Consider the following 17,449-nt stretch of genomic DNA (forward strand, 5'->3'; position numbering starts at 1 on the left):
GACGAGCACGTGACAACATTCCCATCCTGTCTTAGCGTAACGCGAGTCGAGGCGGACGTCGTCTCGGTAGCGACGACGGACGCCGAGACGAGCACGTGACACCATTCCCACCCTGTCTTAGCGTAACGCGAGTCGAGGCGGACGTCGTCGCGGTAGCGACGACGGACGCCGAGACGAGCACGTGACACCATTCCCACCCTGTCTTAACGTAACGCGAGTCGAGGCGGACGTCGTTGCGAAACGCCGTGACGTGCATGTGACACCAAATTTACATAACGAAAGTTTTTGTTTTTCAAAAGTTGTTAGGAATTTCAAACATTACTCATGATTTCCATAAAATTCACAAATTCAAAAATTGTTAGAATTTTTAATATATGTTATTGCTTTGGAAATTTTTTCGTTAATTTGAAATGTTGGTCGTAGTTGATCAATTAATTTGGTCATGCTATTTTGAACATTCCCGAGTTAATTAATTTAAGCATGCTATTTTGAACATTCCTGAGTCAACCAAAAAGTTGTAGATTAATTGAGCGTGCTATTTTTTTCTTAATATGAAATATTTTCATGGACAAAATTAATTAAAAGGAATAGAAGGATGGCAATTTATTTTTCTGTGCAAAAGTGCCAATTATTTTTGGTTGAAAGTCCTAGTTTATTTCAGTTGAAAGTGGAATCTCCCGCCCACTACTATCCCTGAAAAACTGCTGGCCCAGAAAAGAAATGGGCGGAATAGGAAAATACAGGCCCAAAAGAAAAAACGTGGAAAGGGAATAGAAGCTAGGGGAGGTATTGGGCCTATAAGGCTAACAAAATCCCGATTTGACGTCGTTTTAAAAGAAATTTCGATTCTGACCTTTTTGGGTGACGCCAACATCCCTGCCGTCTGGGTTGCGAAGCAGACGCCAGGGTCCCTGGCGTCTGGCCCCTGGCCCGCTCTGCCCGCCTGTCCGTTGACCTGCTGACGTGGCAAAGGGGCCAGACGCCAAGGACCCTGGCGTCTGGCTCGCTTTGCTCGCGCAGGTGACCAGACAAGTTGTCTGGTGTGTCTGATGGACAACCAGACGCCAAGGTCCATGGCGTCTGCCTCCCACACCCAGACGCCAAGGACCCTGGCGTCTGGTACCTACCCTGTGCTGGCTCCCCTGCTTTACCCTGTTTCTGGTGTCAGTCGATAGCCAGACGTCAAGGAACCTGGCGTTTGGTCCCCTGACTTATAGCCAGACGCCAAGGACCCTGGCGTCTGGTACCTACCCTATGCATATAAATGAGTAAATGAGTCCTCCTTTTGACAGATCTCATAGCAATCAATGAATTCATAGACATCACAGGAAAGAACAATTCACATAAATCACATCATTGAGTAGTACTTTTAAATGACAAATTCTTGTCAAACATTCATAGCAACTTCACGAATCCGGTGTAACTTAATTCGAACGGCAACAAGTTCATGGAAAGAAACGACAACAAGTTCATGGAAAGAGACTACACCAAGTTCATCGAAACAAACTAGAACAAGCTCATTGAAACAAACTACAACAAGCTCACTTCTTCCTTCCTCTCTTCACGATATCTGCAAGTGTATGCTCCTCCTCTTCGCTAGCCTCATGTTCCTCCTCTTCGCTAGCCTCCTCCGCCTCCGCATCATTGTTGGACTTATATCTTTGCATTCCCGTAGGCATAAATTGATGAGGATACTCCGGACTATGGAATTGAGTGTTCCATATCTTCTTTCTACCTTTCTGGCCCAGTGTCTTAGCTATTTCTTTGCCTTTTTTAGAGCGGGCATTGCCTTGTGTCGGTTGTGTAACCTATGATGGTTGTGGAGCATCAACATCATACTCATGATCCTCTTGATGTGTTGCATCATACTCATGCTCATCATGATGTGTTGGCTCCTCTTGATGTGTTGGCTCCTCTTCATTGACCTCCTCCTCTATGTCCTCTTCGTTCTGGACATAACGCCGTTTATTAGCTCTGGCGGCGCGGCTACCAGGTGCATACACGTCACTGGACTGAGCACCATGGCAAGAAAGCATAGCTGCCATCTTATGGAACCGCTTCTTGAACTTCTGCGACAACACAAAATATGCTATGATATGAGATGCAAATAACTAATCCGCGAAAAAAAAACTTTTATAATATATTGCGACTAACCTCCATCGTGCTTCTAAGAGTCCTCTCAGATAATGCACCACCAGGTGGATGACTCAGTGCAACATTGGCATTGTTGACGCACAGAAGCAACTCTCTGCCCTGCAATTCATGAACACACCAAACTTATGTATTTGAAAGAAGACAACATGATGCAAGTATGTTAGAATCAGTCAAACAGACTACCATTTCGTCATGCATCGGTGCATAGTCAACGTGAGCCCCTCTGGTGTCTCTCACAGACGTGTTGAAGGTTTGATAACCTTGTGCAGTCTCCGGGTCTTTAGACACCAACTCCGACCACTCCTCATGAGTCCAACCAGGCTTCAGCTTCAACCGGTAACGATCCGCATACCACACTTGATACTTCTGATATGCTGACTGATTGTGAGGTCTATTCTCTGATTGCACTAATGTATCTCTTTGATTCCAAATTTCTATCCACGCACGGTGTTTGTTTGCCCAATCCGATATATCCCGATTGTTCCTTCGATCGAACCTACAAATGATGCACGGGACAAAGCATTGGCAAACATTGACTTATTCAATGATCTACTACATACTCAAGGCATGCTTGCTTACCGATGCAGAGATAGCATTTCCTCCTTGCTCTCCTCAATTGGAATACCTTGTCTTCTTCCAAATTGTCTTGCCACACAGTCTACAAAGTGCCACTCGACTGCGAAGAAGCATATCATTGGGCACCTCGCCCGCCAAAGATGGCTATCACGCGTGCACATCTCATTAAGATCAAAGTCACGATCTTCCACATAAGGCAACCAATATACCTGCAAAACAAAAGATACATTGTTAGCTACATAAGTTTCATTATTGACTAAATTTTATCTCATCGAACTTCTCAAAACCTGCTCAGCAGTCAAGGTGTCCTGCTCGTTCATATAGCACTTGTATCGCACATGCGAGCTTCCTGTGTAGACTGTTACTTGTTCCCAATAGTAAGCAAGCGTAGGGCGCCGATATGGATCATCATCATGCAACCCGTCATGATTACCCCGCGGGTTTGCCATGAGGGGGTTCTTGAAATCGGGCCGTCCAACCGGGATCCGCTCCCACATCCACACGGATAGGCTCCAAACAAATCCAGACAATGAGGATGTATCTCCCTTCCTCCGACACGCCAAGTCAAGCTGCAATCACACAAACATGTTAGATATGGAGGCGCATGACAAATGCAAGATAAATGGTTGCAAATATCTCTTACCTGACGATACAAATATGCTAGTGCGGCCGAACCCCAGCTATACTGGGTATCCCAGTTATTGAGTAGCTCCAAGAACATCCAGAGGGCTGAGTTCCCGGTTGCATCTGAGAAGACTACCTTGGTTAGTACATACCAAAGATAGGCCCGCGCGTACTGTTGCACAACCACGTCATTGGCACCCTGAGGGCACGGATTGGTGTCTCCTCTGACTAGTTTTAGCCAAGAATACCTCACTCTCCGGTATCGGCCTTGCCTTCTTGAGGGTCGTCGGGCTGAACACCAATTAAAATGCCTGTCCGTTCTCGCCAATTAACGACGCTGACACGACCGTTAACAGCTTGTCCGTCGATAGGAAGGCCGCTTATCATAGCCATGTCCTCTAGGGTCATCGTCAGCTCCCCACATGGAAGGTGGAACGAGTGAGTCTCCGGCCTCCAACGATCCACAAGTGCGGTCAACGCCGCGTGGTTCATCGGCGGAGCGCGTCGCTTAAACTGCAACACGAATGGGAGAAGACCCAATCTCCGAATATAAGGCTCGTACCGCGGGTCGTAAGTAAAGCCATCAGCGGAATGACCCCTCATGCGCATAGCAACTACATGCTGCAAATAAAGTGATGTTTTGATCAATACAAGAACACAAATGAGAAATAAAGAAATTTGACAAGTCTTGCTTCTTACATTTCCATTCTCAATGGCACGAGCACGATGCTCCTTATCCCACTCATCGATTAATCCGGCATACCAAGGTCCATCATCATCCGCCATCCTACAAAATAAATCACAAACATCTATGAATACATGAACAATATAAAACAATACAATTTTCTTCTCCAAGTTATGCCATAAGAACAAACCATTCTTCTCAAACATAACCACATCATTTTCTTCTTCTTCATATGCACACATAATCCTTCTCAAACATACCAACATCATCTCAATCAAATAAATTTGTCAAATAATATGGTGTCACATATGCAAATACATATCATCTAGAGTACCAAATTTCACTATATTTTTTGCAAATATAGTATGCCAACAATAGGATTATATACACATACACACATCATCTATCAAACCAAATTATCAAACAAGTCTATTTTACATACAAAAATCATGTATTCATCACCCCTCTTAGTTCAAAAAAAACCTATGGACAACATATACACAAAACGGAATTGATTTTGCCTACATGTTCAACTACACATCATCTACTGCCTACCAAATCATCTATCAATTACAAACAATTTCCTAAAACAAAGAAACCATCTACTCATCTAACATCACCTAGTGTTGAATAATGCATCCAACAAGAGAGGGGAAAACCAAAACAAATTGGAGGGAATAGGGGAGAATACCTCAAGGATGCTTGGGGGGTCAGATCCATAAATTTGGGTGGAGGATGGAGTAGATCAAGGGGGGGTTTGGTGTGAGGGAGAAGAGGGGCGAGAGAGAGAGAAAGCTCTCTGTTCTTCGGCCGCCAGGGAGAGAGGTTGGGGATGAGTGGGCTGGGCCCATGGGGTTATCCAGTTACCAGGGCCAGACGCCAGGGTCCTTGGCGTCTGGCCCCTTTGCCACGTCAGCAGGTCAACGGGCAGGCAGGCAGTGCGGGCCAGGGGCCAGACGCCAGGGATGTTGGTGTCACCCAAAAAGGTCAGAAACGAATTTTTTTAAAAAACAAGGTTAAATCGGGATTTTGTTAACCTTTTAGGTCATAACAGTGATTTTGTCCGTGACGGGATCGATCCAGAAAGCAGAAAGGGAATAGGACGAGGGCGCCTGATTGCTAAACTTGTCGTTTTGCTGTCGGATACGTGCGGTCGGAAATCGAGCGCGCCATCTGGGACGCGCGCGCGCGTTAGCCACGCCCCCAACTTTAAAAAATACAGTGATTAACGTGAGTAATGACAAGTCTATGTATACATTAGCCAACAAATCTGGCAAATTCAAGTCATTTGCTTTATCGTTCATGATACCTGCTTTGGTGTTCCTGATTTTACGGGACTTCTGTTTTTTTGTAGTTGTCTTCGTTACTCCCTCCGTTCAAAAAATCCGAACAACGGTTACAACAGGTCGCTTTCTCATTGGTGCCTCCTTTGCTTGGTAGCTACACATCCAATATTTGTTTTTTGATGTCAGTTATCAGCATTTTTTTCTTTCAGAAACATGGTTGATATAAGAAAGTTACAAGTGCAGTGCTCATATTTTTTATGTATGTACATGTGCACTCACCCCTTCCATTATGATTCAAAAGGATCATTTACTGTACTCCATTCGTTTCAGTTTACAAGTCCTACGCGTATAGCTAGGTTATCAATTTTATCACCCTAATATAAACTATATAACACAAAAATTATACCTTTTGAAAATAGAATATCTAAAGTTTATATCGGTATATTTTTGTAATATATGATTTGTATTAGGTTGGTCAAATTAACGACCTAGGGATACGCGCACGCCCTATAAACCGAGAAAGAGGGAGTACATTTTGTTTCTTTGCTCAGTACAGAAACTGCAAGTGTTGTTGCTTGTTTTTTTCATTCCCTTGTTATAGACAACAGACCCTCTACATACTCCCTCATGTATACAAGTATGTATAACATGTTTACTGTACATACTCTCTTATGTATGCAAGTATGTATAACATGTTTTGTAGCTCTTTGTTTATGCGATTCTCAGAGATAAAGCTGGTCCGTCACGTCGCAATTGCCAAATGTATTTGGCCGATTTTTTATTTGCAGTGAACAATGAGAAATCCGAGTAGGGAGAAAAACAAGTCTTTATGCAAAGTGAAGATGGGAAGAAAATGCTTGTGCTCGATGTGTACCTATCGAAAATATAACATATCGAAAATATAACAATGTTTTGATTGCTTTTGACTGTATTAATTACTTAAGTATAAAAATGCTTCTCCTAATTTTTTGTGATTCTGTTGTGTAGCACAGGCATCTTACTAGTATCTCTAAAAAGAGCTGCTTAAACTACTCAGACCCGAAGATGATCAAATAAGAAAATCACATACACAATCTTGGGGGTGAAATATACCGGCAAGAATCTCCGCGGCAAAGCGTGGAGGCGGAGCACGGCAACAGCGGCACATCAATCGTCGCCGACACTCGACTGTTCGGGAAGACGTTGTGCGTATGTGATTGCGCTGACGTCGCGGGGCGTCTTCGTCATGTTAATTTGTACGGTTCAAAGCTGGCAGTGTTCGTCCGAATAAACACGGGAATACGGGATACTACTCGTCTGTATTGGACACCGCCACTGTCCATGAGCACACAGAGGACGCGGCCGGCAGGAGGCTGATGCTGGCCGGGCTCGTGTTGGCGTACACGCCGGTACCAGCAGCATTCAGCACACCGCGCCAGCGGACAGCAGCGTGGAGCGCCACGCCCGCAGCCCGACGGCAACAGCGGCCTGGACCTCCGACCTCCCGGGTGGCCGGGAGGGGCGCCTAGATGGCACATCCATCTTTCTCAACGGGCTGATGCGGAATATCATCGAGGGAGAAGAAGAAAAGGTCGCGCTCAATCGTGCGCGTGCGTCGATTGTGCCGGGAGTTGGGCTCATCCCATTTTTTTGGGCATAGTTTTTCCAAAAGGAAGTTCATACCAGAAGGGGTGGCAGGACGGATGGGCAGAGAAACTTACATGGCAGCAAAAGCAACCGCTGCCATGGCTCCATCTCCCACGGCCAGATCTAGAATGGGAGATACGGGGAAGCTTGAAGTCAAAATCTGATTTAGTGAGACCCTAAATACAACTAAAGATTTTCAAGAGGAGGATCCCTCCCGCAACTCAAATCCGGTGGTCGCCGCGGAAGAGAGGGTAGCGTCCGGCGCCGAGAAATTTGGGAGGGGCTCTCGAAGACTCGTCTGTTTCACGAGCGAAGAAGAAACTTCCAGGCACTCGGCGTTCTGTTTTGGACGTGTTCTCCAAAATTCTGTTCGGTGCGGGGTGTTTCCATAAAAAATGCAGTTAAGTACCCACCTCATTCTCAGCCTTACGTTCCAGATCCGATTGCACATATAGCATGGAGGCAGGCACAACATCACCACCAACTGCCATTTTTATAGGAGTAGAGAAATTACTGCTGCCCGGTTCTAGCGGAGTAACAAAAGAGTGTCACGACACCACCGACGAGACGAGGCGACGAGGAGGAGAGGCGGAAGAGAGCAAGCACATGGACCCATGCAGCACAGAACCTTCAGCCTTAACGCAGAGCAAACCAAGACGGCGAGTAGCTACCAGTTAATTTACACCGCACTTTTACACCCAAGCCCAGCCATGAAACGGAAACTAGCAAAACAACCCCGAGATCAGGGAACTACCTACTGGCAGGCGCCTACTCGTCGTCGTCTCCGCCGCCGCCGAAGAGCGCGGAGCGGTAGTAGAGGAGGGCGAGGATGAGGAGCAACATGAGAGCCACACCAATGGGGGAACCCCCGACGCGGTGCACGGCGTCGGGCGAGCCGCCGAAAGCGAACACGTCGGCGAGCGCCGCGGCGCCGCGGTCGGAGGAGAGGAGGCGGATGAGGAGGAGGAGGCCCACGGGGAGGAGGAGCAGGCCCACGGGGCTGAGAAGCTCGGCGATGGCGTCGGTAACCGCCTCGCCTCCGTCGCCGAGGAAGAGCGGGCCCGCCACCACCAGCCCCACCACCACCGCCAGCAGCAGCCCGTGCGGCGCCCCGCGCGGGCCCCCGTAGTACTGCTCCTCCGCCATTGACATCGCCTTGCTCTCTCGCCCTCTTACCTGTAGCTGGGGCGATAATTGTGCGAGGCTGTGGTGACGGGTGTGGGTAGAGTGAGTACTGGAGCCTTTAGACAGCGAGGGCCAGGGGTGGGAGTGTGAAATGACGAACTAGCGGTAGCGGAGATAGGCATGTGACGGGGAGGGGTGGATCACATGAAGGAAAGCGGTGGGGTGGTGGTACTGTTTTTTTTTTTTTTTGAGGTGTTGGTACTGGTAACGCGAGGCCACTGAATGTGGGCTCCACGGGGGGTGGGCTTTATTAGGGTGGAGCCGCCCACAGTGGCACGCCCTGCGTGCTCAGGACTGGTGGGGTCGGTAGGATCAGGAGAGCGTTCTTAGCAAAACGGGGAGGGTTTTTTCTTTTTGAGAAAAAAAAACCGGTGATATGCGTTTGATCACGGGATAGTCGTGATGATTATGTTCTCAGGCTAACGCAGAAGATTCATGTAGATTACGAGTATGAAACAGCAATGACGCGTGGGCCGGGGTCAGTCCTGGCCATCTCCGGCCCGGCCCTGTCGGCCCACCTAGGGCCGGCCCTAAAATCCAAGGCCTAGGCCCGACGGGCGGCCGGGCCGGCCCTAAAATCCAGGGCCTAGGCCCGACGGGCTTGCCTGTGGGCCGGGCTTGGGCCTGAGTTTTGAGCCCACCAGCAGGGCCTGGACGGGCTTGGGCTTGTCATATTGGCATTTTAAGAAAGAGGCCCGACCCATGGCCCTAAGCCCGAAGGGCTTTTCAGGGCTTTTCGCCAGATGGGCCGGTCTTGGGCTTGAAAAGTAGGTTGATGGTAGGGCTTGGGAGGGCCTGGGCCTCAGTTTTCTGCCGTGGGCTTTTTTAGGCCCGGCCCAAGCCCGGCCCATGGCCAGGTATAGCGGGGGGCCATCAGGAGACCAACATCTTATTACCATGAATGACGCATCGGCCTTCCTTTCTACGCGTTTAGAGCGTCTACAACGGCAGCGCCAAAAGACGTGTGCGCGGTAAAATGCCTATTTAGCCCGCTTGGGAAGTTTTCGCGCACTCCAGCGGAGGCGGGAAACAAGCGCGCGCGGTAAACGTTTGCGCGCGCGGGAGAAAGCGGGCGGTCGCGCGGTAGATTTGGCGCACCGTTTCCGGCGCGTCTATAAATTGCGGCGCTCACCACGCGGCTATTCACACTGCCACGCGTGCTCTCCCCGCTTTCTCTGTTTTCTTGTCGCTTCCTCTGCTTCCTCACCGCTTCAGCGCCCCGCCGCCACCACGCCACCGTGCCGTCGCGCCGCCGGGCATCTTCGAGCTATCACGGCGTCCGCGAACGCCCGTCTGGCGCGTATTACGCTGAGATCCGGTCCGGTGACGTCCGCCTCGGCCTCGGCACGTTTGAGACCGTGCACGAGGCCGCCCGCGCGTACGCCGCAGCGGCATGGCACCTAGAGAGGCCTCGCGCACAGATGAACTTTCACGACGTCTACACGCGCGAGCAGGCGCGGGTCGTCGCCCCTCCTCCTCGTCTTATCACGGACCTGGACCGTGCGGAGCACCGTCTTTGGCAGCGCCGCCTCCTCATCGCCGAGGAGAACGAGCGAGCCATGGCGGAGTGGCGCCGGCGTCACCCGGAGGACGTCGTCAACGAACGCGCCTTCTAGGCGGAGAGGACGGCAAGGCGCTGCGCGGAGCGGGCGGACAGACGTCAGCGGAAGGCACTGGCCATATCGCAGTGCGATCTCGTCAACGCCGGTGGGAAGTCGTTCTTCTCGTCAGATGATGATCGTTGGGATGACGTGTGGATCTCTACCTCGGACAACACCAGCGAGGGTGATGATGAGGACGACTCGGAGTAGTTCTAGTTGCACCGTAGATTAATTGTGTAGTTGCACCGTAGTTCTTTTTATCTATCTATGCTATGAACTATGTAAATATCTTTGTATTGTTTTTTATCTATGCTATGAACTATGTATCTTTTTATCTATGAACAAAATATCTATGCACGTAGTTCAAAGTGTTTGTGCGAGAGCGCTGCTGGAGCAAGCGCTCCCCGCCGCGCCAAACCAGACGATCGACGCGCTGCAAACTGAATTTTAACGCGCCGCTCGTTGGACGGCTGTTGGAGATGCTCTTAGAAAGCTGTTCGTAAACATGAGCATTGAGCTCCATGCTCGCTGATTTGAGTGCTTTGTGTTATTTTTTGAATTGTTCAGGAACAGGCTGGAGTACCGCAATCTCATTTGTACGCACTCGAGACCAAAGTTCCACTGCATTTTTATTATCGGCGCCTGCATCTCAGGATCTCGAGGAACCTACTCATTGCCTCCACAAGCAAGTGGGCCGGAACTACCACTTCTCGCCTGTCAGATAGAGCCGACACAATAACATGGTAGAACGATCCACGACGCAATTCAGATCTAAATCGCGCGACAAAAGTTATTATATGTGTTTCACTGCCCCCGCCTGCGGCAAGATCTCGGATTCTCCTCTCGGCCTAAATCATGCATGTGCCGACTGGTAATCGGGGATCTGCATCGATTGGAGCAACGGGTTATTCCTTTTGCCGCAGGGTAAGGTATGCTTAAAACTGCGGCCAGCGACTATGGGAGAGATTACACTTGACCGGCATGTGGAGTTTTAGCCAGCGTTGCTTGCTGCTTCCAAATGTACAGAGATACACCACGGCAAAAATTGCCAGGAAAGATAAGTTAACCGTGGCGAAAAGATAGCTCAACCCAGAGAGCAAGGCAGAACAAGAAAAATCATACCAGCGAGGAAGGATTTCAGTGTCACCGGCAAGGCAATTTCTGAATTTCTGCTTCCTCTGTGTCATGCCCCAGAGGTCATGCCCTCTTTGTGGGACTGCCCTGAAAAATGGGCCGTGGAACTTGGACTGGGCCTAGTGGCAAGGATCTGGAGCAATGCTATATAAAGAGGCGCGCGTCACAGGAGACGGGGCGAACGATTGAAACGTCTGAAGCCTCTCATCCTTTTGCTCCTGTTCCTCACCTCCCTGCTATCTGTATCTCCATCTTGTTGCTGATTCTCACCTCAAATCTCTTCTCTTGTATCCGAAATCGGTACTGATCTGATTGCTCACCCCATGTATCGATTTCGGATACAAGAGAAGAGATTTGAGGTGAGAATCAGCAACAAGAGGGAGATACAGATAGCAGGGAGGTGAGGAACAGGAGCAAAAGGATGAGAGGCTTCAGACGTTTCAATCGTTCGCCCCGTCTCCTGTGACGCGCGCCTCTTTATATAGCATTGCTCCAGATCCTTGCCACTAGGCCCAGCCTAAGTTCCACGGCCCATTTTCCAGGGCAGTCCCACAAAAAGGGCATGACACTCTGCTGCACAAGAACTAACCTGAAACCGGATCGCTGCTTGCCTCATGGTTGGGAATCACGTCATATATAGCATTGCTCCAGATCCTTGCCACTAGGCCCAGCCTAAGTTCCACGGCCCATTTTCCAGGGCAGTCCCACAAAAAGGGCATGACACTCTGCTGCACAAGAACTAACCTGAAACCGGATCGCTGCTTGCCTCATGGTTGGGAATCACGTCAAATTGACAGGTCCTCGGAAGCCTTTACAGCAATTCTTCCAAAAGTGAAATATCTGGGTCATGTTCCATGAAAATAATTCACAGTCCAATATCCAACTTCAAACGCAGCAGCTAGTGCTTATATGCACCCTCCTAAGGCAAAACTTAGGTAAATACAGAATATGTATCATGTTACAGGGCTAAAAACCATTCGGATTCGACCAAAATAAGGATTATCACTGCAAGAGATTTATCCCTCTCTTTTTCAAGAGTGACTTCTGTTAAGGATATGCTTTCTCAGAATATGCTTTCTCAAGGATCAACTAAACTCATAATGTTAGTCGCAATACACCAGTTGCTTCACATTTTTAGCAATCATCATAGGCTGCTGCTCAGCACCTCTCGAGCTCATCTAGGCTACTCTTCGTCAACCGAGTCGTCCTCCTCCGTCCCATCATCCAGCTCCATCATATCCTCAGCATCTTCTATCTCTTCTTCCTCTTGTCCCTCCTTCACATCTTCTTTTCCAACTGTATAACATAGCATTGAAGTTCAGGACAAAAAAGTAACATGCGATTTGCATTTCAAAAGAACCACCACATCAGTAGGGATGGCAGTTTTGCCCATGGGTATGGGTACCCGCGGGTACCCTACCCGAAAATAGTGGGTATGGGCGAGACTTTCTACCACTTCATACCCATGGGTATGGGTATGGGTAGGGTGTGGCATGGATTTCGAGTCGCTCGACTAGTCGCGACTAGTCGACGACTAGTCTATGAGTCGCAAAAATATGGTCGACTCAGCTTAGTGTCGACTCGCGACTCTGAGTCGCGACTAGTCACAACGCAGGCTCGACTTCTTCCGAGTCGCTGCCCCAAAGCGACTCGCATGAGTCGCGACTCAAAAACCATGGGGTGTGGGTATGAAATTATACCCATGGGTAACCCAATGGATACCCAATAAATAAATAAATAAATAAAACCCTATAATATATGGATAAATAATCATCTTAAGTTCTTAACTAGCCCATGGACCACAGATTAAGACCTTTAATTGTGTGTCAGTTGTCATTGTGAATTTTTTATGTAAGTCCAAACCTGATTGTGATGGATGGGTACCTAAATTAAGACCCTTTTCCCATCTTACTTTTGTCATGTCAACGCTATATATTTGTACCCACCGGATACCCATTGGGTATAGGATACCCGATGGGTATGGGCATGGGTACCAATTTGTACCCATGGATATAGAAGTGGGTGGGTATAGAAAAAAGATTTGGGTTTGGGTTTGGGTAGAAAAGGGCCATACCCGCCCATACCCTACCCATTGCCAAATGAAACTTACCAGATTGTGGGTACAAGATGTCGCCCGAGCATAGCCCAGATTCAACCTTAACTAAGCGCATGGTCATTCTTGGTCCGATCTCTTGGAGTCTGACGGCACTTTTTCGGGATGCTCTGTTCAATTTGTCTATATCACTTGCTAGACTTACAGTCGCTGCTTCATCGTCTGGTTCACTTTCTGATCCATATCCAGCTCTTGCAAATGGACAAGCAAACAAAGGGGGCTCATTATAGACAGAATTTGAGGAACAGTAGGTTTTGGTGTATTAAGTCACAAATCAGGACATGGCATTTAAATCGTCACTATTATATAATACCAATGTAACAAATCATTGAGCGAACTGGTCAGAAAGCAGTGAACAACCGACTACAATTGTAAAAAGAATGCAAATTAAATTCATTTCTTGAATTTTCATTTCCATCTGAAAACAAAGAAAATATATCTTGATCGATTGTTTTTTCTTAACTATCAAAATACATTTAATGGGAAACACCATAGGTAGTCATCCAATGTTGTATATTGGACTAGCTGGAGAAACATATTTATAAAATACAAACTTCAAAAGGAAGCTGGTGATGGCGTAAAGCAAGGGAATGTCTTTAAACTGTCAGATTGTCCAATTGAGCAATGGATAGTTAGGAAAGGGGGCACATTGTAAGGAATATGAGTAGTAGGTTTTTCTCCATAATTATAAAACTGGACAAATCAAGCCATAATGTTAAACTGTCACTGCTGTCTAATTTCAAAGTAACAAACAATTGAGCGAGCTGGTCTAAAAGCAACAGATATTGACTTCAACTGCAACAACTAGATTCATTGTGTAGATAAAACCATCTATAAGCACTGTACAACAAATATCTTGAATAGTTGAATCTGCATTGCACTCATAATTAGTACTCTTCTTTATAACATCTTAAATGGTTTCAGTGGACATGGAAAATGGGCATATCAGTATATGCTTTACCTGACCTAACATTGATGTCACTAGATTCGTACTCCAAAGTAACTAGTCGTGTTTACGGTTTTGTATCACAAAGTTATATAATAATAGTGTAGTAATTGTTCAAAGACTTAGCCAAGCCAAAGCCCAATATGCAAACTAATTTGAAATGATGGGGTACATACAATGATCTGCTTAGAAGGGTTGGAAGTTTTCAAGCATGTGATAGGAGTGTAGAAAATCTGTCAGATTGCTCAAACACAAGTTGAATTTCTCGCATATCATATCATGTCTACATACTACCTCTGTTTTTATTTACTCCACCCATTAGCTTTGTCCTAGGTCAAACTTTAGAAAAATTAACCAAGTATATAGAAAAAAAATATAATGCTTGACTTAGGACAAAGCTAATATGAGGAGTAAATAAAAATGGAGGGAGTACTTCCTGTATGTTGGATCGAGGGAAACAATAAAACATATCAAAAAAAAAAGGGCAGCCCGGTGCATGTAGCTCCCGCTTGCGCAGGGTTGGGGAAGGGTCCGACCACTTTGGGTCTATAGTACGCAGCCTTTCCCTACATTTCTGTAAGAGGCTGTTTCCAGGACTTGAACCCGTGACCTCATGGTCACAAGGCAGCAGCTTTACCACTGCGCCAAGGCTCCCCTTCAAACAATAAAACATATCAAATCACAGTTTTTTTTTGTTAATTTTGAATCTAAATTTGCATTTAAGCATACCAATTTTCCCATTCTAGATGGCACATGCCAACCGATTAAAGAACATAGTATTAACACAGGCTTGAAACATACTCCCTCCGTCCCATAATGTAAGACGTTTTTTGATACTAGTGTAGTGCCAAAAAACGTCCTACATTATGGGACGGAGGGAGTATCTTATAATACACTGTTAGAAAGGTGATTCAGTTCTTACTTTGTCACATAATCACTAACATCTTTAAGATCCCTTAGGTCTGGCACTTGATTGTTCTGCATGAGTTTTCTAATCTTGCGGCTGACCCCAACAGGCTGTAGCTTGATGGAGTAATGCCGGAAATCGATAGCCTCCGTCTCTTTGTCATACTGTAGCAATAATAATCTTTGACAGGTTGATAACTTAACCTACAATTGAAAATACGCTATCATTTTAGTATGCCAGAAAGAAGATATAAAGTTCCATCGCCAAGATATCATGCAGTACTTACAGTATCTGTGTCAATAGCAGGGACCAAATGCCTAAAGAAGGTAACAAAACTCTTGAAAGGCTCGCCCAGGCCATTGAAACCACTGAGCACGACCTACAAAACACGTGATTCCACAACAAAGGTGAGTTGATTTTGTAACTAAAAAACGTAACCTATTAAAAGAACAGAACAAAATCCAGCTTATACCAGAGGCGAGTTTTTGAATATCTCTGCAGGACACCTTGGCCGCTTTTGGGAGTTTGCGATGTCAGCCGCAAGAGCGTATTCTAAAATCTGACAAGTGTAGGTTGGGCCCTGCGGTGACTTGGCGAAGCGCAAGTGCGGCAAGCTCTTTGGGTTCGAGAGGATCAAGAAATGCGTAACACCCAATGGGCTGGCAACGTTGACGAAGTCCTTGAGGTTGTTCCTCTTCTTCTCCTGTTGATTTTATGGACGGAAAATCAATTTGTGGCTCGTTAAAATGCTAAGAAACGGATTCACCAAATTGGTTTGGGGCTGCGGGGATGGAAGAGGGGGTTAAGATGGGGACCTTGAGCTTGAGGGCGGTGTAGGGGAGCATGAGCTTGCGGAGGTCCTGCTGTAGGTGACGAAGCGTGGAGGGGAGCTTGCCGCGCGAGAAGACGAAGCTCTTGGGGATCCTCTCGCCGGTGACCTGGTCCACGTTCGCCAGCACCGCCTGCTGCTTCCGCGCCACCGACAACGGCATCTTCCACTTGCCCGGGCCTTTTCCTTTTCCTTTGCCCTTGCCGCCGCGGCCGCCTCCACCTCCACTGCCGCCGGCACGCCGCCCATTGCTGCGGACTCGCGCCATGGTTAGGTTTTGGGCAGCAGAGCAGTTGCGTAACTTCTGAGGCGGTAGGGGGCCTAAGGGATGGGGGGTTAGGGTTTTGTAGGACTAATAGTTAACGGGCTGATGAAATTATGGGCCTGGGTACTTCTCATGGCTTATCGGGCCAACCCGTGAGATGCGGTCGAGCATGGCCCTATATCTCGCATCAACTCAAGCGAGTTGGGTCGTCTCAAAATAAACAAAATCAAACGAGTTGGAAGGATCTCTTGGTGAAGGACATCTTTGTCACGTCTCTCGCGTAGTAATTCGGCCGCCCATTAGAACAGACTTATAATAACATAATTAATTGAGAAAAAGGGAACGAAACCGAGAATCAAACATAGGTCTCCTGGATAGTTTCTAGCGATGCTAGCCACCAAGTCCGTGTCATGTTCGTGGTGAAATTGTAGGGTGCGACATACTTGAAAAAGAGCCGGTTTTCTCCACTGATTTTCCTATTTTTTGTTTAATTACATGGATTTTCTTCGTTGTTTTCTTTGTTTTTACTGGTTTTTTTCTTTTGTTTTCTCTGTGTCTTGCTCGGTTTTCTTTGGCATTTCTTCTTTTCTACTTTTTCATCTGCTTTTTTCTCTCTTGCTTTTCACTATTTTTCTATTCACGTTGTTGGTAAATAGCTAATATATATTTAACATTTTTCAAATACAGGATCAACAATTTATTTTGAAACGGATGGATCAAGAATATTTAATACATGGTCAACACATTTTCTATACACGTTTAAAAAAATTCAAATGGTTAATTGACATTTTTTTCATACATGGTTAATATTTTTTCTGTATGCAATTAATATTTTTTAAATATAGATTGAACATTTTTTAAATGCATGATCAACATTTTTTCTATAGGCATTTTACATTTATTAAATATAAGTTCAAAAAAATTGAATACATGATCAACATTTTTTCTATACATATTCATCATCTTTCAAACACAAGCTTAGCATTTTCCATACATATTTAAAAAAATTCAAAGGCAAGTTTAACATTTCTTGAATACATTGTCAGCATTTTTTTATACACAATTAATAATTTTCAAATTCAAGATTAACGTTTTTTGAATAATTAGTCCACATTTTTTATATACATATTTAACATTTTTCAAATGCAAGTTTAACAGTTTTTGAACACTTGTTCAAATGCTTGGATTAATAATTTAAATATATGGTCAACATTTTTTCTATACACATTTCACTTTATATATTTTTTGTATACATTTCTTGTATATATGATAAAAATTCTTTTCTATACACATTTAATATTTTAAATTCTTGATTGTTATTTTTTGAAATGTTTTATGTAAAGTATTTTTTATAATATAAAATATCTGGAAATATAAAGAAAGTAAAATTAAACAAAAGAAATAAAATGAGAATATGGCGTGTGGCATGTGGTCCATGGCGTGATGGGCTGGTCCAATATGGAGCTCGCCTTCAGCGAGAGTTCCTCTCGTCTCACGGTAGGCAAGACATATCAACGG

General features: G+C 46.1%; 2 protein-coding genes and 2 long non-coding RNA genes across 4 annotated transcripts; all 4 read right to left on the bottom strand.

The window, feature by feature from the left end:
• Positions 1–3,039: 3,039 nt before the first annotated feature.
• LOC123094784 (uncharacterized) lies at positions 3,040–4,143 on the bottom strand. Its single transcript, XR_006445971.1, has 3 exons — positions 4,054–4,143; positions 3,374–3,975; positions 3,040–3,299 (listed from the first exon to the last, which is right to left on the bottom strand). It is a non-coding gene; the product is annotated as an uncharacterized lncRNA (long non-coding RNA).
• A 3,265-nt stretch (positions 4,144–7,408) lies between these two features.
• LOC123094785 (uncharacterized) lies at positions 7,409–8,252 on the bottom strand. Its single transcript, XM_044516690.1, has one exon. It carries the CDS (start codon positions 8,101–8,103, stop codon positions 7,720–7,722), a length of 384 nt encoding a protein of 127 aa, XP_044372625.1. The 5' UTR covers positions 8,104–8,252; the 3' UTR covers positions 7,409–7,719.
• A 2,092-nt stretch (positions 8,253–10,344) lies between these two features.
• Positions 10,345–11,159, bottom strand: LOC123094786 (uncharacterized). The gene is made up of 2 exons (XR_006445972.1): positions 10,860–11,159; positions 10,345–10,745 (listed from the first exon to the last, which is right to left on the bottom strand). It is a non-coding gene; the product is annotated as an uncharacterized lncRNA (long non-coding RNA).
• Positions 11,160–11,749: 590 nt separating this feature from the next.
• Positions 11,750–15,990, bottom strand: LOC123092014 (peter Pan-like protein). Its single transcript, XM_044513650.1, has 6 exons — positions 15,653–15,990; positions 15,310–15,540; positions 15,124–15,216; positions 14,853–15,040; positions 12,982–13,175; positions 11,750–12,167 (listed from the first exon to the last, which is right to left on the bottom strand). Exons 1-6 carry the CDS (start codon positions 15,932–15,934, stop codon positions 12,055–12,057), a joined length of 1,101 nt encoding a protein of 366 aa, XP_044369585.1. The 5' UTR covers positions 15,935–15,990; the 3' UTR covers positions 11,750–12,054.
• Positions 15,991–17,449: the final 1,459 nt, after the last annotated feature.

The sequence above is a fragment of the Triticum aestivum genome, chromosome 4B, assembly GCF_018294505.1.
Source record: "Triticum aestivum cultivar Chinese Spring chromosome 4B, IWGSC CS RefSeq v2.1, whole genome shotgun sequence".
In the NCBI taxonomy this organism is placed as follows: domain Eukaryota; kingdom Viridiplantae; phylum Streptophyta; class Magnoliopsida; order Poales; family Poaceae; genus Triticum; species Triticum aestivum.